The sequence below is a fragment of the Medicago sativa genome, chromosome 2 (genome assembly GCF_051527215.1).
Source record: "Medicago sativa cultivar Bolivia chromosome 2, Bolivia_mono, whole genome shotgun sequence".
Lineage (NCBI taxonomy): Eukaryota > Viridiplantae > Streptophyta > Magnoliopsida > Fabales > Fabaceae > Medicago > Medicago sativa.
Genome location: NC_140750.1, coordinates 14,217,263 through 14,243,486, shown reverse-complemented (window position 1 = coordinate 14,243,486; position 26,224 = coordinate 14,217,263). Strand labels below are relative to the sequence as shown.

At 35.0% G+C, this 26,224-nt stretch overlaps 3 protein-coding genes across 20 annotated transcripts; 1 reads left to right on the top strand and 2 right to left on the bottom strand.

Moving 5' to 3' along the window:
* Positions 1 to 4,258: 4,258 nt before the first annotated feature.
* Positions 4,259 to 6,893, bottom strand: LOC146944801 (uncharacterized). The gene has a single exon (XM_085743158.1). It carries the CDS (start codon positions 6,833 to 6,835, stop codon positions 4,469 to 4,471), a length of 2,367 nt encoding a protein of 788 aa, XP_085599284.1. The 5' UTR covers positions 6,836 to 6,893; the 3' UTR covers positions 4,259 to 4,468.
* A 4,000-nt stretch (positions 6,894 to 10,893) lies between these two features.
* Positions 10,894 to 16,704, top strand: LOC146944800 (monocopper oxidase-like protein SKS1). Of its 17 annotated transcripts, none has more exons than XR_015026095.1 (7): positions 10,894 to 11,495; positions 13,134 to 13,404; positions 13,510 to 13,648; positions 14,166 to 14,366; positions 14,552 to 14,605; positions 14,690 to 14,746; positions 16,238 to 16,704. XR_015026095.1 is itself a non-coding variant. In XM_085743157.1 (7 exons), the coding sequence occupies exons 4-7, from the start codon at positions 13,625 to 13,627 to the stop codon at positions 16,454 to 16,456; spliced, it is 501 nt and encodes a 166-aa protein (XP_085599283.1). In that variant the 5' UTR covers positions 10,894 to 11,495; positions 12,861 to 12,903; positions 13,134 to 13,404; positions 13,510 to 13,624; the 3' UTR covers positions 16,457 to 16,704. The 17 variants fall into 17 exon arrangements, 6 of the variants coding, with proteins under 6 accessions (XP_085599283.1, XP_085599282.1, XP_085599279.1 ...); XR_015026094.1 differs by having other exon boundaries at positions 14,477 to 14,605; XR_015026090.1 differs by having other exon boundaries at positions 14,162 to 14,366.
* Positions 16,705 to 17,419: 715 nt separating this feature from the next.
* LOC146944799 (uncharacterized) lies at positions 17,420 to 19,078 on the bottom strand. 2 transcript variants are annotated; one of them, XM_085743150.1, is made up of 2 exons: positions 18,453 to 19,078; positions 17,420 to 18,416 (listed from the first exon to the last, which is right to left on the bottom strand). In XM_085743150.1, the coding sequence occupies exons 1-2, from the start codon at positions 19,018 to 19,020 to the stop codon at positions 17,560 to 17,562; spliced, it is 1,425 nt and encodes a 474-aa protein (XP_085599276.1). In that variant the 5' UTR covers positions 19,021 to 19,078; the 3' UTR covers positions 17,420 to 17,559. The 2 variants fall into 2 exon arrangements, with proteins under 2 accessions (XP_085599276.1, XP_085599275.1); XM_085743149.1 differs by having other exon boundaries at positions 17,420 to 19,078.
* Positions 19,079 to 26,224: the final 7,146 nt, after the last annotated feature.

The following is a 26,224-nucleotide window of genomic DNA, read 5'->3' as shown; positions in this document are numbered from 1 at the left end:
TTTTGTTATTGATGATATGCTATAATTTGCATCTATTGATCTGTGGCTAAACACTAAAACTTTCATCAGAATAGCCTAGAAATATTAACTCTAAGTGGCGTATCAGCCTCGCATGTGTCATTCCAAAATCATGAATTTTCCCCATTACAAACCCTTATCCGCAGCAAATAATGAACCCAATCAAATGCAGGTTCTCCTATAGCTTCCACGGAACATACATACCTCCACCAAACTGTTGCTTGGGATGGACAACTATAAGAATATATATATATGGACTTTCTGAAACCTACCTTCCATACCATGCGGCTAATACTTTCCTCCATTTTGAAGCACCCTCCGTTAAAATCCTTTATCTCCATTTGGCTAGAAGTACCAAGTTAAAAAGTATAAGTTCATTCACCCATAAACCCCCTTCCTTTTCTGGCTTAAAAATCTCCTCCCATTTTACCCATGGAAAAATAGTGGTTGCAGCTAGCAATACTTAATAAAACAAATAAATAAAATAAAAGAGTGTAAATTGGGGCGAATTTGCAAGTTTGATTTATTTGCGCAAAGTAGTTGAGATTTAACTTGTTTTGAATTCCCTTTATTTCCCTTGAAAGATTAAAGACAAGTAATCATTCATTTATGAGATAAGGTTTCTATTTAAGTGATGAGTTCGTGTAATTGATATGTCCCTCTAGTTTATAAGTTACACTTGGTGATCACAATAAGGTTATACGTGCTCTGAGGGTGTAGCTTGTCAATCCTAAAGGGTCTTGTATGCCTACTAATAACCGACAATTTAATAGGTATTTCAATTGCACTTATCCCCCATAAACTATGAATAACTGAGTTGTTGCATGCCCTAAAGTTTCTAATAACTACCTTTTTAGGAATTTATGGTTTTAAGTAGTTTAGTGTAATTTATCATTTTAAACTAGTAATATTTGTATTGTATATGTGATGATTCAAGTGATGGATTTGCTCCGATGATATAGGAAGATACATCTTGGAAGAGGAGAATATCAATGTATGACTAGGCAATGTTAGAGCTATATGATGATGTATCGCACCAAACTCATGGGACCCTTGCCTATCATTACTTAAGGGCTAAGTTCTATGAGTTGATGCCAATGATTGGTAGTACGAGGAATAAAAGAAAATTATTTGTATTGCAAGGATAAGATAGGGACATTTAATGTGGGAAATGTCCAAAGGGTGCAACTTGTATTGGGGGTGCATTTTACTATAAAAAGACAACCAGAGGTTGGGGCTTAGGGTCCAAAATTTTGCTTAGCGAAATTAGCGGCCAAGTTCCTGCTAGGGTTAGCAGTCACTAGAGTTCTCACTCCATCTCATATTCTCCATAGATGAACATGAGTGCTAGTAGATAGTGATTTAGAGTTAGGATTACTTTGGTGATACTTGTTGCTCACCTATTTCCTTGTTGGGGTGTAATATTTTTTAACTTATCTTTATATATAAATTTAACTCTCCATGTTTTCATTTATGTTTCATTTCATCTTTATGTTTGTGGTTAAGCTAGTCATCAGTTAAACCACTTCTTTTGGCTTAGACATGACGAGGTTATGATATTCTTCGCTTATGATTTAAAGAGCTATAGCTTTGCGTTTCTTCCAAACAAACCTATTTAACTCAAAATGTTTGAAAGTAAAACTTGATCACTTTTATTATATTTTATTTTCTTGCAAACAAGTTTACTGCTGGAAAGTTATAGGAAGCTATAGCTCCCATGTCCCTATGGGATCAATATCATTTTATACTATAACTTGGATAGTGCATATTTGCACATAGTCAAAACCCTATAAATCCTTAGAGCATTATGGGAGACACCACCTATGTAAGGTTATTAAAGTGGGGCTTTACTCTCTCTGAGGTAATTAAAACATGTAAAAATTGTGATAACAAAATTGTCATCTAAAGGCTCCAACTTCATCTTTGAAGTTACAAGTACATCACATACCCTTTCTTACCTGAACAGTTCTACAAACGGGTAGCCCTATATCGTCTACCATACCAAGGGGAAATAATAAAGTTTATAATGCAATGTTTAGAAAAGATGACCAGGGACAGGGACTCAGGCATTTTCAGCACTGTTTTTAACACCTAGGGCGCGCAACATGTCTTGGGCGCACAACACCCTTTTCCAACGCGTTTTTACCTTTTTCTTCATCTTTTTTAGTGTCTCCTTCCTTAAAACTTGTCTTAGGACTTGAAATATAATTTCTCCAACTTGTAATGTCTTCAGAGACCTCTTGAATTTACATTCATTGTCTTCCCAATTCTTCATGAGGTGCTTTGTTTTGTTGGGTTACATGATTTTGCAATGAAATACATCAAAAAACACCTAAGAATTGTTTGGTTGAGGGAAAACTAGAATTACAAGACTCAATATGAAAACATTACAAAATGTCTCTTAAACCATACACAATTGTTCTAAAACTCCTCTAATTTAGGTTAAATCATAACTAAAATGACTAAAAAATATATATGCTGAAAATAACTTAAGATGAGATGTCATCAGCAACCCTTAATGTTGTGGAAGTAGAACACACTATATTGAAACGAATCAACAAAACCATGGTGTTAGCAACTCCCCAACATGGAAATGAATTATCTCAATTGAAAAACCCTAAGACAATAATGTGCTGACCATTATTCTCTACATTATAAATGGTAAAAATCTACTATTAATCTTGACTATTGAAAATGTTATCAATTGTACATATCTCCACGTTATTTTCTCAAGGTTTTTTTCAATGGAGAGAATAGTATTGATCCCCTAGAATATAAATTGTACAAAAGTTTATTCAAGTAAAAACTATCTCTTTAGATAGAGTAATAGTCGCGTAACACTTGCCTGTAATAATATTAAAGGAAAAATTCATGTCATGGTCTTTAAGTTAAATGTATTAGATTTTTCTAGGGTTTAAGATAGATCCTTTAAGTTATAAATTTTTTTTTTTTACAAATGGCTCATTCTGTTAAAAATGTCGCAAATTAGATTGTGATACTGACAAATGTCTAAACTTATTATGCTGCCGTATCAATAATAACGTAAAAGATAGTGATGACATGGTACAAATAGTGTGACTAAACTGATATTTCCCAACATGAAAGAACCATAATTAAATAATTTAAAAGAACTATCGAATGTAATTTGTCTCTAAATTATATGCTTCTCCATATAGGGTTCAAACAAGGAAAAATGATAGATCATGGTAATAGTATGAGATCACTCTTAACCTTAAAACAAGACATATTGTCATACATCCCAAGTCCAAACTAGCGGTGAAAAATGGATTTATTCTAGACTAGATTATAATGGATGAATCAGAACAAGTAATAAGTTTATTTACAATCCACTAAAAGTTATTGAAAACACTCAATCTGATCCAATCCATCCATTATCATCTTTTCAAAATATGTATTTAGATAAATATATTTTCTTCTACGAAACAGGCTAGTAAAAAAAAAAAAAAAACTTGACGACAAGGATAATCATATAATTATGCACATGTGTTCTCTCAAAGAGAGGATATTACAGTATATATCCCATAATCCCGATACATATGTAATATTTCAATGAAAAGTATATTATATAAGTAGTACTTAATATTTTTTTTTCAACACTTTGCAAATGTGTTTCAGTTGAGAATAGAACTGAATGTTGCTTTTACTTCCAAAATTAATTTGCGTTTTTTTCCTTTCTTTTCGAATACCTTCTTCTGTGATTTTATGTTCTACTTAACTGAGTGTTGAAAGTTTTCTTTTATAGGCAAGTAGAATAGTATTGTAGCAACACTTGTTTCCTTGATGTTGTTCTCGTTTCAATGTTGTGCCTTTAATGGACATCTCAGCCTTTGACAAGACGTATCTTTGAATCAAAGTATTCTCTTCATTTGTTATGAATTTTAACATTCTAAATCATATCTTGAATAGCATGTTACTTCATACCTCGTACACCTTTTTCCAGATGTATCTTTATTTAAATTAGACAGTTTTGGAGGGAAAGCTTTATGAAAGGATGAGTCACTTGTTTATCATAAGATAAGCTTCTAGAGGACTCAAATTTTCTACCGCTTATAAACATTTTAATTTATCAAGCATCCACTTGTGAGACTTCTTAAATTAAGAAAAGACATTTTTTAACCAATAATGGTGTTTATGGTGTTTATGTTAATACAAAATAATTTATAAGTAATATAAAATTAACGCAAGCAATTTCATAAACTATGTATAAAGAAAGGACATATTTGCTAAGCAACTTTGTCTCCAATTATTCAACAAATGCAGAGGATTCCATAGATATCACAATTTAGAACAAGATCACCACAAATATATTGTTTAGTATTATTATAATGGACGTAATTAATTTATTGGTACATAATTAGTTAATATAGTATAATAGGAATCGTCCATTGGCAATGACATGCATTGGCCATTGCTCATACATGTTATATTCTTAACGACTACATATGAAATTAGCGGGCCTGTTACGCCCACAACGGTTCAAGATTACTCCCAAGTCAACATTGATGTTAAGACGTAGTATTCCCAAGATATTAGCTTTGAGTGCAGTGCAAAGACACACAGATGCATCTAAATCAACAAGGCCGCTGATGAGACTACAACAAGGATTGGTTCGTTGGTTAATCACTAATACATTCAATACGCTGGCACAAACATTCAAGCTTAAAAGTGGACAATTACGCGGTGGTGTTGTTGGAATTGATGGTGGTGTAAAAGGAGGTGTCCTAGGAATTGGTGGTGGTGTAGAAAGAGGTGTTCTAGGAATTGGTGGTGGTGTCCTAGGAATTGGTGGTGGGGTAGAAGGGATCTTAGGTGGGGGTGTCGAAGGTGGTGGTCTGGAAGGAGTTATCACAGGTGGTGGTGGGGAAGGAGGTGTCCTAGGAATTGATGGTGGTGTAAAAGGAGGTGTCTTGGGAATCGGTGGTGGTGTAGAAGGAGGTGTCATTGGAGTTGATGGTGGGGTAGAAGGGGTCTTAGGTGGGGGTGTCGAAGGTGGTGGTCTGGAAGGAGTTATCACAGGTGGTGGTGGGGAAGGAGGTGTCCTAGGAATTGATGGTGGTGTAAAAGGAGGTGTCTTGGGAATCGGTGGTGGTGTAGAAGGAGGTGTCATTGGAGTTGATGGTGGGGTAGAAGGGGTCTTAGGTGGAGGTATCGAAGGTGGCGGTCTGAAAGGAGTCATCTTAGGTGGTGGTGGAGAAGGAGGCGTCATAGGAATTGATGGTGGTGTAGAAGGAGGTGTCATGGGAATTGGTGGTGGTGTAGAAGGAGGTGTCATTGGAGTTGAAGGTGGAGTAGACGGGGTCTTAGGTGGGGGTCTGAAAGGAGTCATCTTAGGTGGTGGTGGGGAAAGAGGTGGAGTAGGAATTGATGGAGGTGTAGAAGGAGGTGTCCTTGGAGTTAATGGTGGGGTAGAAGGAGGTGTCTTTGGAGTTGATGGTGGGGTATAAGGGGTCTTAGGTGGGGGTCTGAAAGGAGTCATCTTAGGTGGTGGTGGGGAAGGAGGTGTCCTTGGAGTTGATGGTGGGGTAGAAGGAGGTGTCCTTGGAGTTGATGGTGGGGTAGAAGGGGTCTTAGGTGGGGGTCTGAAAGGAGTCATCTTAGGTGGTGGTGGGGAAGGAGGTGTCGTAGGAATTAATGGTGGTGTAGAAGGAGGTGTCCTGTAAATTGGTGGTGGTGTAGACGGAGGTATCCTTGGAGTTGATGGTGGGGTAGAAGGGGTCTTAGGTGGGGGTGTCGAAGGTGGTGGTCTGAAAGGAGTCATCTTAGGTGGTGGTGGAGAAGGAGGTGTCGTAGGAATTGATGGTGGTGTAGAAGGAGGTGTCATTGGAATTGATGGCGGAGTATAAGGTGTCGTAGGTGGGGGTGTTGAAGGTGGCTGATTGGAAGGAGCAATTATAGGCGGTGGTCCAGAAGGAGCTATCACATATGGGGGTGTGGATGGAGGTGTTGAAGGTGGTGGTGTTGAAGACGTTATTATAGTTGGTGGGGTGGAAGGAGGTGTCGAAAGTGGTGGTGTGGAAGGATCAACCATGGGTGGTGGTGTTAAAGGAGCTACCATAATTGGTGGTGTGAAAGGAGGTGTTGAAGGTGGTGGTGTTGAAGGATCAACTACAGGTGGTGGTGTCAAAGGGGCAACCATAGTTGGTGGGGTGGAAGGAGGTGTCGTAGTTGGTGGTGTGGAAGGATCAACCATTGGTGGTTGTGTCGTAGGAGTAACCATAGTTGGTGGTGTGGAAGGAGGTGTCGAAGGTGGTGGTATGGAAGGATCAACCACGGGTGGTGGTGTCGAAGGAGATACCATATTTGGTGGTGTCGAAGGGGGTGTTGAAGGTGGTGGTGTCGAAGGATCAACCATGGGTGGTGGTGTGGAAGGAGGTGTCCAAGTAGGTGGTGTGGAAGGATCAACCATGGGTGGTTGTGTCGCAGGAGCAACCATAGTTGGTGGTGTGGAAGGAGGTGTCGAAGGTGGTGGTGTGGAAGGATCAACTATGGGTGGTGGTGTTGAAGGAGCTACCATAGTTGGTGGTGTGGAAGGGGGTGTTGAAGGTGGTGGTGTCGAAGGATCAACCACAGGTGGTTGTGTCAAAGGAGCTACCATAATTGGTGGTGTTGAAGGAGTTACTACAGTTGGTGGTGGTGAAGGAGCATGAACGGGTGGTGGTATGGAAGAACATGTCACTGGTGGTGGTGGTGGTGATGGTGGTGGTCTCTTAGGAACTGGTTTGGCAAAGACAAGAGTAGAGACAAAAATGAGATTAAGGAAGAGAATGAAAATGGATCCAACACCCCTTAAACCCATTTTACAAATAATGTTGAAATTCTTGATTTCAACAATTAATTGTTTGTGGTTGATGAGTGAATAAAGAGAGGTAATGTGCAATATTTATAGGTGGGATTTTCTTTTTTGCAGTAAGGTTCCTTATTATTTTACTTGGTCATTTTTTTTCTTCTTTCTAAATGGATCTCAAGAATTGATGGACTAATTAGGCAATTAATTAATTCATAACTAACTTTTTATATCTAACTATCAATTCATCTTGCCTAATTAAATTCTGAGGTTTTGACTTCTTGGGCAAATTGGAGCTGTGTATGCACGTTGGAAGTATGTGTTTAACTTGAAGGGAGTCAAAGGCAATACATAAGATAATTATTTCACTTGTAAAGAAGAAGAAGAAAAAAACAAACCAATATTTTTTAGTTTTTTGCATACTAGTTAAGCCGCATGCAAGTATAGAAATAGTATAAGGATACTCCAAACTTAACCAATTTGATGTTGTATTGTTTGTCCTTTAAAAATAAGGGAAATGTTAACTAGTGTCCTCGGGGCACTAGTTAAGGACTTCAAATGGTAACTTTTTATGAATGTTTGTGTAATAAAGTGCATTGGAAATTGAAAATTTTGACATTTTTAAAGAATACTTACTTAATTTGGAATGCTTAAAGAGTGTCCCGGGGGCACTCGTTAACAAGACCCTAAAAATAAACCATGTTCTTTTATAAGAAAAAAGTAAAAAGAAACTAAGGGTATTCTAGGTGATTCAAAATGGTGATTGCAGCCCTAAATATTGTAGAAGTAGATCCGATGGAATGAATCAACAAAATCATTAGGTGTTGGCAACTCTTAGGAGCAATAACGTCTTTAGATTATCCTTTGTCTAAATGTTGCCAAATTAAGTAATAAGTTTTTTGACTTTGAGCAAATTAGAGCAATAATGTCTATGGTGGGTAGGCTACAATTCATATATGACAAACTTGAAGGAACTAAATGACAATACAAAAGAAGAAAAAAACAAACCAAGTTTTTCTTTCTATTTTCGGCATACTAGTTAAGCTGCGCATGCAAGATTAGAAGTAAGAGCATACTCTCAAATTAACTAATTAGTTTTTGTTTTGTTTGTCCTTTCAAAAAGAATATATTGACATTATATGCAAAAATAAGAAAAAAGTATAAGGATACTCCAACTCTTTGCAAAAATTTGTTTTGTTTTTAAGGCAAAAGTTTTATTTATTCATGATAATGGAAAATAGTACAAGAACTACACTCTCACATTTTGGGAACTAATACAAGGGGTACTAAACCCACCAACCAAAATAAAAAATTGGAATTCAAATCCACCACTTATCTAATCAAACAATCCATTAGATTTACAAGTCACTTCATAAAAAAGACATGGGGCACGCAAGTGCTTCCCCAAAAACCATTGTCAAGAAATATTTTTTATTATATCTACAACCTCTGAAACTGACAATACTTTATAAAAAAAATGAGATAGCTCTGCGCCTTTTAAATTGACCGCATAGTTGTATGCCAAATCAATAAAAATCCCTTTGAGTTCTTCTTGTGACAGACAAAAAAGAAACAACTTTTCAAGAGAGTAAAAACATTTCCCAGTTGCAACATTGAAACACCAAGCCACCGAAGGATTTAATACCAAACTTTACTTGCAAACCCACAAGTGACAAACAAATGATCTTCTGACTCCATCGCATCCGAGCACCTTTGACAATTGAGCTCACCACCCCGAATAAACATACCTAATTTGGCTAAGTTTACTCTCTTGTGGAGCCTTCGACGTAGAAACTGCCAAGGAAGACATATAACCTTTGAGGGTGCATAACTCTCCCAAAGTCTTCCTAGGAGCTTAATTTCCTCTTTCGTCCCCCGCTAATGAAGTCAAAGAATATTTACTGGAGAGGAATTGATACACTGAATTAACCGAAAAAATATTTTCCAAATTGGAAGCACATCCAACGGTCTTCGCCCTACCCAAGTTGAACCAGTTGAATGACCTCCATCTAATTTTAAAGAATTTTCTCTTCCCATGAAAACAATGTTCTTCCCCACCAAAGTACCATCCAACCATTTTGCTTACATTTGCATTCTTCAACAATGAAATCAAGAATAGCTTAGAAAAATTATGTCTGAGTGGTGTATCATCCACCCAAGGTCCAAAATGAAGAATTTTACCTATTACCAACTCTTTTCCGCAGCAAAAAATGAACAAAATTAAATTCGGTTTCTCCGATAGCTCCAACAGAACTTACATCCCTCCACCAAATTGATGTCTAGAATGGACGACTATAATAAGAATATACATTTGGACTTTCTGAAACCATATTTTTCTCCATTTTGAATCACCCTCCGTTAGAAGCCTCCACCTCCATTTGCCAAGAAGTGTGAAGTTAGAGTCTAAGTTCACCCCTAAACCCCCTCCTCCTTTAAGTTCCTTTACTTAACTTCCAACATAGTTGTCATTTTGTGGACAAAAAAATTACAAATGCCTCATTCTGTTAAAATTGTCCCAAACTAGATTGTGATATTGACAAACCTATAACCTTATTCTGCCATGTGAATAAGGTAAAAGATAGAGATGTGTTATTTTATTAAAATGTGTTAACATGGTAGAAATATTGTGACTAAAATGATCTATCTGAAAATGAAAGAATCATAATTAAATAATTTAAGAACTCCAAAATGTAAGTTGTCTAAATTATAACGGATGAACCAGAACAATCAATAAGTTTATTTACAATCTACTAAAAGTTTTTGAAAAAATTCAATATCATCCAATCTATCCAATATCATCTTTTCAACATATGGATTTTCTTGCAAATAAAATTATATTTAAAATTGTGATTTTCGTTATTTTCAAATTAAATTTATCTCTTTATGATTACTTTTAATAAATGTTGTTAAAAGTGTTGCAGGCAACGACAGCCAACATTGAAAGAAAATTATTGGCTGCCTGATAAGTGCCAAATTTATGTAGTATTCAGTATATAACAAAAGATTTGAATATTTATTTCTTTTTTTTACTTAACCATATATAAAAAGGATTTGATAATTACAAGTATGGCCTGATAACTTTTCCAAATAGATAATGAAATTAAGAAAATCACAAAAAAGAGGAATTTGAATTGTGATGTATTTAGATAAAAAAAAATATTATGCACATGTGTTTTATAACCCATTTACAGAGAGATTTTGCGTCAGTATTGTTGATGATTTAATCCATTATAAATTTATAACCCAAACTGATTAATAGAAATAAGGTATATCTTTCTCTACTTGATAATACCTTAGATTTCTTTCTACAAAGACCTAATTCAACTGATGAATCTCTGTGTATGTGTTCCCAAAGTTTAACTACCAACTTGGACATTTGAAGAGTTACAACAATAATTGGATACAGTGTTTCTGTTAAGAATAGAACTGAATATTGCTTTTACATCCAAAAGTAAGTTGGTTTCTTTTTTCTTTCTTTTCGAATATCTTCGTACCTCGTATACCACCTTTTGCTAGATGTATCTTAATTTAAATTACACAGTTTTGGAGGGAAAGCTTTATCAGAGGATAAGTCACTTGTTTATCATAAGATAAGCTTCTAGAGGACTCAAACTTTCTAAGACTTCTTAAATTTAAAAAAGATATATTTTTTAAGCAATAATGGTGTTTATGTTAATACAAATTAAATTAAAGGCTAAAATATGGCATTGGTCCCTGCAAATATGCCCTGTTTTGGTTTTAGTCCCTTCAAATTTTTTTTATAGTTTTTGGTCCCTGCAAATATGCTCAGTTTTGGTTTTAGTCCCTGCAATTTTTTTTATAGTTTTTGGTCCCTGCAGATATGCCCAGTTTTGGTTTTAGTCCCTGCAAAATTGTTTTTTTTGGAAATGGTCCATGTCCCCACGTGGATGCCAGGGACACTACAAGAAAATTTGCATTTTGCGACACTTCATTTGCGACCTTTACCTTATAACTGCCTCAAAATGCACATTTGCGATGGTTGTTGCGACTGTTCTGGTCAACAGTCGCAGGATTTATTTGTTAAATTAGAAGGCGCCTTGTAATTGGTCATTCCCGCTTGGCCAAATTTTTCATCTCACTCTAAGACTAACTTTCATCTCCCGCTTTCTCCCTCAGTTTCCCAAACCCTAAGACCCAAACCTTTCATCTCACTCTCAAATCTCCAATTTCATCTCACTCTCAAACCCTAACCTCCAATTTCATCCCAATGTTTGAATCTAACTCCTCCAAAACCTAACCTCACTCTCAATCGTACGTTCATCTGTGTCTTACGTTCAATCTCCAAAACCTAACCTCACTCTCCAAAACTCAATCGGTGCTCAATCTCACTCTCCAAAACTCAATCGGTGCTCAATCTCACTCTCAATCGCCAATTTCAAGCGTGTTATGGTCTGAATCTGAACTCAACATCTTTTAATCGGTGGTGTTGTTCTCTGATTCGGAACTCAACCTCTTTCAATCGGTGGTGGTGTGCTCTTGAATCGGTCAATCGGTGGTGTTGTGCTCTGAACTCAACCTCAGTGAATCGGTGCTTTGACTCTCAATCTCATCAATCGATGCTCAACCTCACGCAATCTAACTGCGACACAACACCCACACCTCCGCTCATTTTTCAAAGCTCTGTGGCTCGCCGCTTCATGGCTCCGTTCTGGTATTTTTTTTTTCTTATCCTCACATATAAATTTGGAGTTAGGAAAGTATATGTGTTCAGTTTGTATATGTGTTCCGTTTTTATGCTTACTTGTTTAGCAATTTATGTGTGAAAAAGAAGATAGCTTCCTTAATGGTTGGTCAGAATCACTTTCACTGTGAAAATGAATTTCAGCAGAGTAACTGATTTGAATTTTTCTTGTTATAGATTTTTTTCCTTACTGTTTAGGTCCAGGGGAATTGATGAAGTCTTCTAACATTGGCCTAGTATTAGAGTGAGCATGTGCTGTGAAAAAGCTTTCATAATATGTGTGTTCTTATGCTAATTCTTTGGTTTCTTTGTGATGAAATTCTGTATTTTTGCATTTTGGGTTTCTCTAAGCCATTGCCAAGAAATTGAAAAAGGTTTCATTTGTTTTGTTTAGGATTAGTTGATCTGTGATATGGTTTGATTTTGTTGCTATGGTGAATGATTTGAAATGTATTTTTCATTGCTATATGTATTTGTACTTTTAGTGTGTGAAAAAAGAGATAATTTGATCCTTTAATTGGTTGTTCAGAATTTCATCAGTTGTAGGATGCAATTACAATGATTGTGGCTATTGTTTCTGATTTTTATCAACTGATTTATTTTTTCTGAATGGTGTTTAGCTCTTTAAATGTACATTTGAAAGCCTTAGCATCTGTAACAATATCATGGAAAAAATTGTGAAGTTTAGGATTTGGAAGAACATGTTTTTCTATTTAAGTTGTTGGTTTACTGATAGGTTACTTACCATGTTTCTTTTTGTGTTTATCAGTGGTTTATAATATTTTAACTCATGTGAAGTGTAGTGAATGCATATAGTTTGAAGAAATGATTCTGTCAAGGTCTTATACTCATATTTTTGTTCCTCGATAGATACTTCTCATTTGATTTGAAACAATTTATATTTTAGTATATCCTGAAAATTTATAGTTCACAACATTTTAGTATATCCTGGAAATTCATGTTTTAGTAACTATTCTCTTTATTGAAGTTCCATGGCAAAAATAAGTAACTCACTAATGGAATCTGAATACTTTGCTATGTTCTCTAAATTAGAATTAAATTACGTTAATGGAAGCAAAAGACATGAAGAGAGAATAAACTTGAAAGATTATTCATATTTATATAGTACTAGTTGTTACTAAACAACCTTTTTGTTAAACGTAGACAAAGGAATCTTATTCTGTTCTATATATAAATAGAAACAATAGTTAGCCATTTATATATTTTGGGTTTACTAGAATTTGTATTGATGCATAACGTTGATGGATTGATCTTATTCATAATTAAAAAAAAGTGGTTCAGTGATTAATGTTACTACAAATAACCATGTGACAGTGAATGTGTATAATCAGCTGGATGAAGAACTTCTCATAACATGGTTAGTTTCACTCACTGTTACATAGAAAATGATATTCAGAAATCAAAATTTTGATGTTTACTGCAGTGTCCTTTGGTTTCTGTATGTTATTTCGAAATGTGTGGAATTTGTATAAGATAAAAAATAAGAGATAGGTACTGTTAAACACACACCATGTCACATTCGATGGCCTTATTTTGTTGTTCAGATAAAACCATTCGGTGGCTTTATTTTTGAAATGTTTGTTGTAGGCCTGGTGTTCAAATGCGGCGTAACTCGTGGCAGGATGGAGTTCTTGGTACGAATTGTCCAATTCCTTCAAAATGGAATTGGACGTATCCATTTCAAGTGAAGGATCAAATAGGGAGTTTCTTTTACTTCCCTTCTACTAATTTCCAAAGAGCTTCTGGTGGATTTGGTCCCTTTGTTATCAACAATAGGGAGATTATACTGATTCCTTTTGCACAGCCGGATGGTGAAATTTTCATTATGATTGGTGATTGGTATAATCAGGACTACACGGTTAGCTATTGTCTTTCATTAAACTTTGTTCTGTAAATTTTGAAGATTTTGTGAGTTTTTATTGATATTTGATTGCTATTTTGTATGTTTGATTGATAAATATAGGCTCTAAGATCAACACTTGACGGTGGAAAAGACCTTGGAATACCAGATGGTGTTCTTATCAATGGGAAGGGACCTTATCAGTACAATAATACTCTTGTACCTAATGGCATAGATCATGAAACAGTTACCGTTGATCCAGGTATTATTATCGCCATTAACATTTATTGTCCAATTTGGTTTAGTCTTCTTCACCAATGTCATTTTCACGCCGTCAAATAATGATAAACACCGACACAATACCAATGCCTACACACAGTGTACACCACACCCACTTTCAATTTTTCCGCTGGTTTATTGGTATGAGTTGTGACTGTTTTTTTCGTTACTCTCTGCAAAGTAATTTGTTTTGATTTTCTCCAAAAACTATATCTTATTCTTCAACTCTCTCATTCATGATTTCTATTATTGTTCCGTGCTTTCTGTTAGAACATCAAATTTTGAACCCTTTTTATTTTTTAATAGCGAACCCTTTTTCTTATATCCTTGATCTTCTGAAATGTTTCATTTAGAAGCTAACTATATCATATAGAATGGTATTGGGAAGATTGCTGCATTTGTTTTTGTAGACAACTTTTTGAGTTATATTATACAGCAAGTTGGTGGAATTAGAACAGTTTGAATTCTGACTGGAACTACAAATATATTTTGCAAGCAAGACTTACCGAATTCGTGTCCATAATGTGGGAATTTCAACTACTTTGAACTTTCGAATTCAAAATCATAATCTATTGCTGGTAGAAACTGAAGGGTATTACACCGATCAAGCAAATTACACAAACTTTGATATTCATGCTGGCCAGTCCTACTCTTTTCTGCTCTCCACTGACCAGAACGCGAGTACACACTACTATATTGTTGTAAGTGCGAGGTTTGTGAATGAATCATTATGACAGAAGGTTACAGGTGTTGCTGTTTTACAGACTACTTTATTGTACTTTGAGAATACTTTGATATTTTATTGCACCAGGAAAAAAGAAGAAATGAAAGAAAGGAGGAAAAAATTAACAGTTTAAATTCAACTAAACTCTGATATTTTGTGCAGTTGAGGCTGCCTATTGAAAAATCGTTAGTCCTATAATCCAGGCAGTCCAATCTTGTGAGATTCATAATTTTATGGATCAGTTAATAATTGAGCATCCCAGTCTTTCGAGTATAATTAACTTTTAATAATGTTTCGCAGTGTGATTCCATGCTTATTAGTGATAGTGCTGCTGCCAATACCTATCCTTACATTCAGGTAACATTTTTTTCTTCCTGTTTTGCTTTCAACTTTAGTTGATAATTTCATATTTACATTGTGTTAGTGATTTTCATCGTTACTCGTTAATGCTTTTAGTTAATACTTATGGTATACTGATTGATAAGTTTTCTAAATATGTAGGCTGTATTTGTGCATACTTCATAGACACTTTGTATATATTCTCTAAGATTGGAGTTTCTATATGAATTTCATGTGTTATGAATTTCATGTTTTGTTGTATCTTCTTACCTATGTCATTGTATTTGCATGATAAGTTTTCTAAATATGTAGGCTGTATTTGTGCATACTTCATAGACACTTTGTATATATTTTCTAAGATTGGAGTTTCTATATGAATTTCATGTGTTATGAATTTCATGTTTTGTTGTATCTTCTTACCTATGTCATTGTATTTGCATGTCGCGTTGTATTTGTGGTTTCTAGTTGAAAGGGGAGACAGATATACAGGTTTGAACATTTACTTGACCAATTTGAAGTTATGGAAGAAATCCTCACAGTAATATTGATATAGAAAGTTAATCTTGAATGTGTTTGATAAATTAACAAAACGAGTTTAACTAAAATAGTTCGAGTCATTTAACCCTGATTATATTAAGTTCCAAATCATACAGATGTTCATGCCTTGTATCAAGCATGACATGGAATCCTAGAGACTGCCTTAACTGTGTATGAGACGAGATGGGAGTGTGTTTCTGTTTTGGTTGCGGTATCTGATGCAGAACCTGTTCTGCTAGTTCTATTTTTGGCTGGTTGGGAGTTTCTGCTATGGGCCTGCCGTGTTTTGGTGCCTGTGTGATTTCTAGGTGCCTGTGTGTTTGTTTTCTAGGATTTTATGTTTGCTGGACTGATTTTCCAGGCTGGTGTGTGGTTTCCTGCCATCAGTTTTTGGTTTGTTTGTTTTGGCCTCTTTGTATTTCCTCGCCGTTTTGCACTTCTGTTGCGTGGGTATTAATGAATATGCTATTTCAAAAAAAAAAATGTTGTGGTCAATTATATAGCTATGATTTAAGCACTATATGGTTGTTCTGTTGCACAAAATCAGTACTTTTTCAACTAATACACGTGGTCTAGATCAAATTAATGGCGGAAGAACACTAGAAATTGTTGGTGTATCCTGCAACTATTTGATGTTAGGTTTTGGTCCTGATTTACATGACCCCATTTTCTATATTGATTGAACACAACTTTGGTGTGTGTATACATATAGCTTGAAGAATCGTGTCTTTTATCTTGTTTACCGGAGGCTAAAACTCTTACAATGTTTGGTTGAGACAAAAAATAGTTCATTGTTGATATGGATTTAGCTCTTTGTTTATTTGATAGCATTATTGTGCACAGTTTCCATACCCAAGTTAACTCCTACTACTTCCTATTTGTTTCCTTCTTATTTTCACCCTTTTTTCTATTCTGTAATGTCAAGAAAATTGCCTCAAGACTTCTGCTCATGAAATTGCAATTGTTTTCTAGGTGAAAAATCCAACAGCAAGAATTGAGCATGAGGCTAGTACGTCGAAAATTGGTGAAGATCAGTTATTTTACTTTCAACAGAAAGGAATAGACCATGAAAAAGCAATGGCTGCTATGATCTCTGGATTTTGCCGTGATGTCTTCAACGAGCTTCCCGATGAATTTGGCTCCGAGGTGAACCAACTCATGAGCTTGAAGCTTGAGGGGTCAGTCGGATAAACAGCTTGTTAGGCATCATTATTTTGAATTAGCTCAAGCCATTGGTTCTTAAAATTGTGGAAGTTCTCAGAGGTAGTGTGTCTGGAAAGATGTGTACATGATGTATATGATCTGTATAATTTTGTCTGAAACATATATAGATTTTGTTTGGAACCATGCCACAAAGAATCCATGAAACATCAAGTTTCAAACCTTAATGTATGATCTCTATTATTGTTATAATAAGAGTCTCACATTTGATGAGATAATGTCTGACGATATGTTTCAAGTATAATTAAACTGATTTATTTATTTTTTTTTTAAATAAATTCAACATCTGCGACAGTTCCAAACTGCTGCAATGGGATTTTAAAAATATTTTTCATCAATTGCGACTGTTATAAACTGTCGCAACACCCCTTTCAAACAAAAAAAAATGTACTTTGCGACTGTTTTGAAGTGTCGCAATACCCATTGTGGCTGTTGCAGCGGCTGTTTTGTGAACTGTCGCAAAATGCTGTTGCGACCCCAACATCCCTAACAGTTCAAGAACAGTCGCAGATGTGAATTTGCGACCCTTAGAACAGTCGCAATCCGTCATTTTAAGGGTCGCAAAATGCATTTTTTCTTGTAGTGGGACCATTTCCAAAAAAAAAAAAATTTTGCAGGGATCATTTCCAAAAAAAAAACAATTTTGCAAGGACCAAAAACTATAAAAAAAAATTGCAGGGACTAAAACCAAAACTGGGCATATTTGCAGGGACCAAAACCTATAAAAAAAATTGCAGGGACTAAAACCAAAACTAGGCATATTTGCAGGGACCAATGCCATATTTTAGCCTTAAATTAATTATAAGTAATATAAAATTAACGCATGCAATTTCATAAACTAATTATAAAGAAAGACATATTTGCTAAGCAACTTTGGCTCCCAATATTCAACAAATGCAGAGGCTTCTAGAGATATCACAATTAAGAACAAGATCACCAGAAATATATAGTTTAGTATTATTATAATGGACGTAATTAATTTATTGGTACATAATTAGTTAATATAGTATAGTAGGAATCGTCCATTGGCAATGACATGCATTGGCCATTGCTCATACATGTTATATATATTCTTAACGACTACATATGAAATTAGCGGGTCTGTTACGCCCACAACGGTTCAAGATTACTCCCAAGTCAACATTGATGTTAAGACGGAGTATTCCCAAGATATTAGCTCTGAGTGCAGTGCAAAGACAAATAGAGGCATCTAGATCAACAAGGTCGCTGATGAGGCTGCAACAAGGATTGGTTCGTGGGTTAATCACGAATATATTCAATACACTGGCACAAACGTTCAAGCTTAAAAGTGGACAATTGCGCGGTGGTGTTGTTGGAATTGATGGTGGTGTAAAAGGAGGTGTCCTAGGAATTGGTGGTGGTGTAGAAGGAGGTGTCCTAGGAATTGGTGGTGGTGTAGGTGGAGGTGTCCTAGGAATTGGTGGTGGGGTATAGGCGGTCTTAGGTGGGGGTATCGAAGGTGGTGGTCTAGAAGGAGTTATCACAGGTGGTGGTGGGGATGGAGGTGTCATAGGAATTGATGGTGGTGTAGAAGGATGTGTCGAAGGAGTTGATGGTGGAGTAAAAGGTGTCGTAGGTGGGGGTGTTGAAGGTGGTGGTCTGGAAGGAGCTATCACAAGCGGTGACGGGGATGGAGGTGGTGTGGAAGGAGGGGGTGTAGGAATTGATGGTGGTGTAGAGGGAGGTATCGTAGGAGTTGATGGTGGGGGAGTAGGTGTCAATGGCGGGGGTGTCAAAGGAGCTATCATAGGTGGTGATGGGGAAGGAGGTGTCGAAGGGGGTGATGCGGAAGGAGGTGTCAAAGGAATTGATGGTGGTGTAGTAGGAGGTGTCGTAGGTGGGGAAGTCGAAGGTGGTGGTCCAGAAGGAGATATCACATACGGTGGTGTAGAAGGAGGTGTTGAAGGTGGTGTCGAAGGAGCTACCATGGTTGGTGGGGTGGAAGGAGGTGTTGGAGGATCAACCACGGGTGGTGGTGTCGACGGTGCTACCATAGTTGGTGGGGTGGAAGGAGGTGCTGAAGGTGGTGGTGTGGAAGGATCAACCACGGGTGGTGGTGTCGAAGGAGCTACCATAGTTGGTGGGGTGGAAGGAGGTGTCGAAGGTGGTGGTGTGGAAGGATCAACCACCGGTGGTTGTGTCGAAGGAGCTACTATAGTTGGTGGTGCGGAAGGGGGTGTTGAAGGTGGTGGTGTTGAAGGAGCTACCATAGTTGGTGGTGTGGAAGGGGGTGTTGAAGGTGGTGGTGTCAAAGGATCAACCTCGGGTGGTGGTGTTGAAGGAGCTACCATAATTGGTGGTGTGGAAGGAGGTGTTGAAGGAGGTACCACAGTTGGTAGTGATGGAGGAGCATGAGCAGGTGGTGGTATGGAAGGACATGTTACTTGTGGTGGTGGTGGTGGTGGTGTGGATGGTGGTGGTCTCTTAGGAGCTGGTTTGGCAAAGACAAGAGTAGAGACAAAAATGAGATTAAGGAAGAGAATGAAAATGGATCCAACACCCTTTAAACCCATTTTACAAATAATGTTGAAATTCTTGATTTCAACAATTACCTGTTTGTGGTTGATGAGTGAATAATGGGAGGTAAGTTGCAATATTTATAGGTGGGATTTTTTTTTTAACTAAGGTTCCTTATTATTTTACTTGGTCATTTTTTTTTCCTTTCTAAATGGATCTCGTGAATTGATGGCAATTAATTAATTTATAACTAACTATTTATATTTAACTATCAATTCATTTGCCTAATTAAATTATGAGGTTTTGACTTTGAGTAAATTGGAGCTGTGTCTGCACGCTGGAAGTCTTGTATGTGGTTAACTTGAGGCAATACATAAGATAATTATTTCACTTGTAAAGAAGAAGAAAAAAAACAAACCAAGATTTTTCTTAGTTTTTTGCATACTAGTTAAGCCGCATGCAAGTATAGAAATAGTATAAGGATACTCCAAACTTAACCAATTTGATGTTGTATTGTTTGTCCTTAAAAAAAAAAAAAAAAACATGTTCTTGTTAAAAAAAAAAAACATGTTCTTGTTTTTATAAATAAACAAAAATTAAAATGAAGCTAAGGATATTCCAGGTGATTCAAAAAGGTGATTGCAGCCCTAGATATTGTGGAAGTAGATCCGATGGAATGAATCGACAAAATCATTAGGTGTTAGCAACTCCTAGGAAGGGAAATGAATTCTCTCTGGTGAAAAGCTTTGGAGCAATAACGTGGATATCTTAATCATTAATCTTTACATTATCCTTTGTTAAAATGTCGCCAAATTAAGTTATAAGTTTTTGAGTTTGAGCAAATTAGGACAACCATGGTGGCTAGGCTATAATTCTTTTTTTTAGAAGTAAATTAATCCATCTATATTGACATTGAGGAGAATCGAACCCGAAACTTTGAGGAAGAGCAGGCTACAATTCTTATATGTGACAAACTTGAAAGAACTCAATGATAATACTTGAAAGAACTCAATGATAATACAAAAGATAATTTGATTCACTTGAGAAGAAGAAGAAGAAGAAGAAACAAACCAAGTTGTTTTTCGGCATAGTAGTTAGGCCGCATGCAATAATAGAAGAAGTATAAGCATACTCTAAAATTAACTAATTTGTTGTTGTTTTGTTTGTCCTTTCATAAAAGAAAAATTATTGATTTTATTTTGCAAAACTAATTTGTTATTGTTTTGTTTGTCCTTTCATAAAAGAAAAATTATTGATTTTATTTTGCAAAAATAGTAAAGTAGTATCCTGTACTCCAACTCTTTTCAAATTGATCGACTATGTATGCCAAATCCATAACTATCCTTTTGAGATCTTGTGAAGGACAAAAAAAGCAACAACTTTTCAAGAGAGTAAAAACATTTCCTGGTTGCACCATTGAAACACCAAAACCACCGGAAGATTTCATGCCAAACTCTACTTGCGAACATGGGCGGTTTTACCACCCAGCTAACCCGGCCACATGCCCGGGCTCAACCCATACTTTTTTTGTATCATTACAAGAAATTTGACTTTTAGTGATGCCCAAAATCCGTCATTATAGGGCAAATTTTCGTAGTTAAATCCGTCTGTCATTGCCAAATGGCTATCACTGCATGTTTCCCACCTTTACCTACGGACAAAACCATAGGTAATTCTAAGGAGTCCATTTTTAAAAACATTATGGACCTCTACCTAGGGTTGCGGCTGTCACTAAAAACTTATCATTGTTTTATTTTATTTTTATATTTTCTATTCTACTATAAATTCTAAAACTGAATAATTTATAAAATTACCACTAAAATTAGTTTAATCAATATAATAAAATATTATAATCAATATCATTGGAATTTAAAATTGATTACTATAATTAATTTTTAGAATAAATTACTTAACTAGAATAATTCTCCCTAACTATGAACTATTATACCATTCACCCAAACCAATAGTCAATACTCACGAAAATCAAAATCTATATATACTTCATTGCTCATTTAATTTATGGTAACAATTGAATCACTATTCATAATAGTTTATTAGACAAAATGACATACTATCAAGTTACAACTTACAATCACTTCTACAATCACTTCATACATTATTGATAGGTTATGTTTCATCTCTCTTATTTCAAATTGTACTTTAATTGACAAAATGACGAGCCTATTTTATTTCGACTTATGATTATTTATAGGCTAAATTGTATTGTTATCTAAGAGGCTTATGAACTTTTAAATAAAAACATATGAGATATTTTTTTTTTAAAGCAAAAAATTAGAAGTGTAATTTTTTTTGTGGTGGTCCGGGTTTGAACCACTGACCTTGCATATATTATGTGGTGTCCCTACCAACTGAGTTAAGCTCACGAGGACTTATAAATGTAATTTGCAACAACTTGTTTGGCTCCGAAAAGTTGTCCAAAAGACTTAAGAACTTTTATATATAAGATATAAAACATATGAGAACAATTTTAAATAAAAAAAAACAAAAAATTAGAAGTGAAATTTACAACAACTTTTTTGGCTCCGAAAAGTTGTCCTAAAGAAGAACTTTTATATATGAAAATGTAAAATTGACATCAAAAGCACAGTTATGCCCTATATAATCATCCAAGACCTCGGCATTTTTTTACTCTTTTGTGTCAGTAGAAGATCTGAGGACATTTTGGTCACTAAGGCACGGACAAATGAAAACAGGTTTGGTTCGGCTTTCAAAATGGACAAAGGACTTTAAAACACACTCCGAAAGGCAAACTCTTGCACAGGTATGGATTCGATTGTTGGAATTGCATCAGAAATATTGGAGGGATATAATTCTTCGTGAAATTGTTGGAGCAATTGGCACTCCTTTAATTATTGGCACCGTTACTCAAAATAAAATTTTTGGTGCTTGGGTGTTAGTTGATGTTGATTTTTCTCGCCTCATATTTGATGAAATTATGGTTGAAAGAGAGGGGTTTGCATTCAAACTAGCCGTTGAATATGAATGGATGCGTGACTTTTGTTTCCATTGTCAAATTTATCCTTTATGAAATTTGAGAGTGATATAAAATCAACTTTTGTTTGCATTCAAATTTATCCGTTGTCAAAATAAAATGAGAGTGAAATTCATCAACTCAACAATATAGAAGATCTATTCATATATTTAAAGTAGTTAACAACACTAAATTTATCCTTTATGAACTACACAATTCAAAGAGTATAAAAAATAATTGTTTCACTTGTAAAATGTAGAGTAACCCTACTTTATTTGATTAGTCGAACCAAATGATAAGTTCTAAGGCCAGTAAAAAAACGATTAGTCATAAGTAGATACCAAGCCAAAAGATTTTGAAGAAAGGAGGAAAAGAATTGTATTGTAACTGGTAAAGAATATTCGGATATGGCGCACACCATATTCAATCTAAAACTTGCATACCAAAGAGTGTGCAAATGAATATTCACTTTACATAGTCACTATCAAAATTCAATCTACAATATTTAAACACAAACATTTGAAATGAACATGCATACCTAATACCTCCGCCTTAAATAATATTTAAACTTTTCACCAACTGTCTGTTCGTTTTTATATCCATCACTTTGATCATGAATGCATTAAGAGAGATTTGTATTTTATTTTTAGCCCTTATGCAGCAAACACTTGAAGAAAAGCAAACACTATATTTTAATAGAGATCACATATTAATTAGACATTTAATCAAGGTTTAAATATGTAAAACGTTTTTGTAAGTTTGCGTGTTTTTAGTTTTCGTCCTTGTATCTTTTTTTATTCTAAAACAAACCTTGTAAATTACAAACGTTTTGATTTCCATCCCTCTCGTCAGAATATGTTACAAAAACGCTGATGTGTCTAACGAAAGCTGACATGACGTTGTTTGACGTGGCAAAACAAGCTTATGTGCCTTTCCAGACAAGATTACATGCATGGACCAAAACCAAAAACGAAAAGTTACATAGGGACGAAATTAAAAATCACTAAGTTACAAAATTTGAAATTAAAAACTCTTATTGTTCCATCGTTTTCCTATCTCTGTGTGTCTTCTTCCTCCCTGCCATATTCTTCTTGCATGAACCTGTAACATTATTTCCTTGCATTCCATTGTTGTAACTCATTCTGTTTCATTTGCAGACAGCAACAGTACAACATTGGAACCAAAGTGACACGTCCAGCAGTGCTACTTTCACCAAAAAATAACTTGAATACCAAAACCAAAATGTGTGCATCGAAAGCTAGCTAGGTTTTCAAACACTATGCATAGGAAGAATAAGAGAATGGAAAACATCAAAGATTAATGGGAAGAAAACATAACTTAAACCACCAGAAGATTAAAACAAATCAGTTAAATGATGCATCTGAGATTTGAAACATTAATCTACTTCCACGTACACACCAGTAAACCTTGGCTCTCTCTTACAAAATGAAGCAATTCCATATTCAAGTCTACAATCTCTTGCTAATTGATTTTTCCAAAAGAGAACTTGAATTTGTAAACAACTATGGTTTGAAGGTCTTTAATTATTTTATATACAAATAACTACAATTTCATAAGTCAAGATTAGACTCCAATTTGTACAACTAAATAACTCTATCAATGAACTTCTAAGAAACACATATTATATTACACCATCAAATATTCATTTGTTAAATTCCTTCACATGGCTAAATTAAATTGTTGAGCTCTTATTAATTTTAAGTGAAGTTAACTAAAAAAAACTTGGAAAAAGCATATTAAGATTTACTAGTTCCAGAATTAACCTAATCTATATAAAGACCCCTTTGGATGATAAAATGATGCTACAATATATATGAACACAACTACCTCATCCTTCATAAAACTACTTATTGATAAACAAAGAAAAATAATTTACTTCCTTGTATTATACTAGTACACAAAAACCAATAACCTGTGTTGATTTATGTTGTTAGATACTAGATTACTTACTATCCTAAAAAGTTCACTGTAGAGAGGATGGAACAGGGTTCCCACAACAACATTTGGTTATTTGATGTGGTAGGCAATTTGTGTTTGTTTCTTTTATTGAGAGAAATCATATTTCTTAATTAAAGACTACTTGAAATTTTGAATTGCCAACCGAGAATAAAAAGAAAATTCAAAGCCAACTTATCACCTTTTTCTAAATTTTCTCCCATAAACATGTACTTATTACTCATGTGACGTAGGACAAAAAATAGGACAAGTTTTGGCCTCAAAATGATGAAGTGTATGTTTGGTGAATGGAGAAATCATGGTGCAAAGTCAAGAGAAGCTCCGAATGGTATCTTTACAATTTCACAGTAAAAAGAGTTTGGGCAGAAAGAAGAAGAATATGGTAGAGAGAGGAAGAAGACGCATAGAGAGAGGAAAATATGAAAACAACAAGGGTTTTTAATTTCAAACTTTGTAACTTCGTTATTTTTAATTTTATCCCTCTTTAACTTTTCGTTTTTGGTTTTAGTCCATGTAATCTTGTTTGAAATGACACATAAGTCTGTTTCGCCACATCAAACAATGGCATGTCAGCTGTCGTTAGACACATCAGGGTTTTTGTAACGGATGTTGACAGAGGAACAAAAATCAAAACGTTTGTAACTTACAAGGTTTGTATTAGAACAAAAATGTACTCGAATGAAAACCAAAAACACGCGAACTTACAAAGACGATTTACATGTTTAAGCCTTTAATCAAATACATAATGTGCTTCAATTTCTAATGGCTACACAAAACTATGGAAGGAAACACCCTTAATTTCAAATATAGTAAATTTCATTTTCAAACCATAATTCTAAAGAGAACATACCATGATTCCAAAGAAAAGAAAAGGCAAAAAGAAGATCAAGAAGAGGAACAAACGCAAACAATGGATTAAAAAAACTCGCTGTAAGTCTTGATCCCATCCATGCACTTTACGGAGATATGCTTATTTTGTTACAGACATAAATATACTGTATTTGAGAACACACCAGCAATCACATCATTCGTTTTCAAAAATAATAGTAATAAAAATTAGGGGTGTTCAAAACCGAACCAATCCAATAGAAAAAGCACAAACCGAACCAATCCAAATCGAAACAGCAAAAAACCGCATTTGGTTCGGATGTATTCGAATCACTTTTTTACTCAACCGCATTGTTTGGTTCGGTTTGCAGTTTTGAATTTACCAACCGAACCAAACCAAACTAAACCAAACCGCAATATAAGAAAAACACTAATTAAATATATATCACCTAGACCAATACTCATAGAAATTCAATGGAAACTTTAATAAAATGACATATTTTTTCTCTTGTTAAGTTTCTTATTTGCTTTTTCTTTCAAAAATGTATTTATGTGCTACTTGAACCCTTAGAAAATGACAAAATTTTGTATTTCTTACAAAATTGGGTTACTTTTTTGTCCATGTTTTAATTTGGTCTACGTAGTTGAGAACATTGTTATATGATAATAAAATTGTAATGTTGGATGAAATTTAAAACATTACTGAAAATATGTTGTGTTTTACCTTTTTAATTTGATTTTAATGTTAGAAACAAAAAAAATTATTGTCTAAAAAAAACCGCACCAACCGATCCAATCCAAACCGCATTGGTTTGGTTTGGTTTGGTTCGGATTTTATTTTAAAAGTCAAACGGACCAAACCAAACCGCATACTTTTTTGTCTTGCTGTTCGGATGACTTTTACCCTCAAAACCAAACCAAACCGCACCGCGAACACCCCTAATAAAAATTAGGCTTAAATTTTTTCTACTTTTTATTAATGAATTTGTTGTGCTTAAATACAAAACATTTGTGGTTGTGCCTATCAAGCCTAGTTCATTTAGGGTGTGTTTGTTTTCAAGGAAAGATTGTGGGGAGGAGAGAAAGACTAAGGAAAGAAACATTTTCTCTAGTTTGGAACTCTCTAAAGAGCCTATCGAAAGAAAGAATCTCATGGGACCCACACATGGAAATCTTTCTGCGCCAATCTAGAGGGAAAGGTTGAGAAACAGCCACTTTTTATTTGAAAAGTCCATAACACCCCTACTTTTATTGCATTTTATTTATTTATGTTACTATTCTTTGTTGTCTCTCTCTTTTTATTTTTTCAATTTGCAGTTTCATTTTATTTTTTTTTCTTCCTATCCTAATGTTGTACAATAGAACTTAGCCACACCTTTTTTTTTTTCACGAAGTTGTAGACACGTAATTATATATATATATATTGTAAAGGGGGTGTATATATATAAGGGTATTTATGTCAA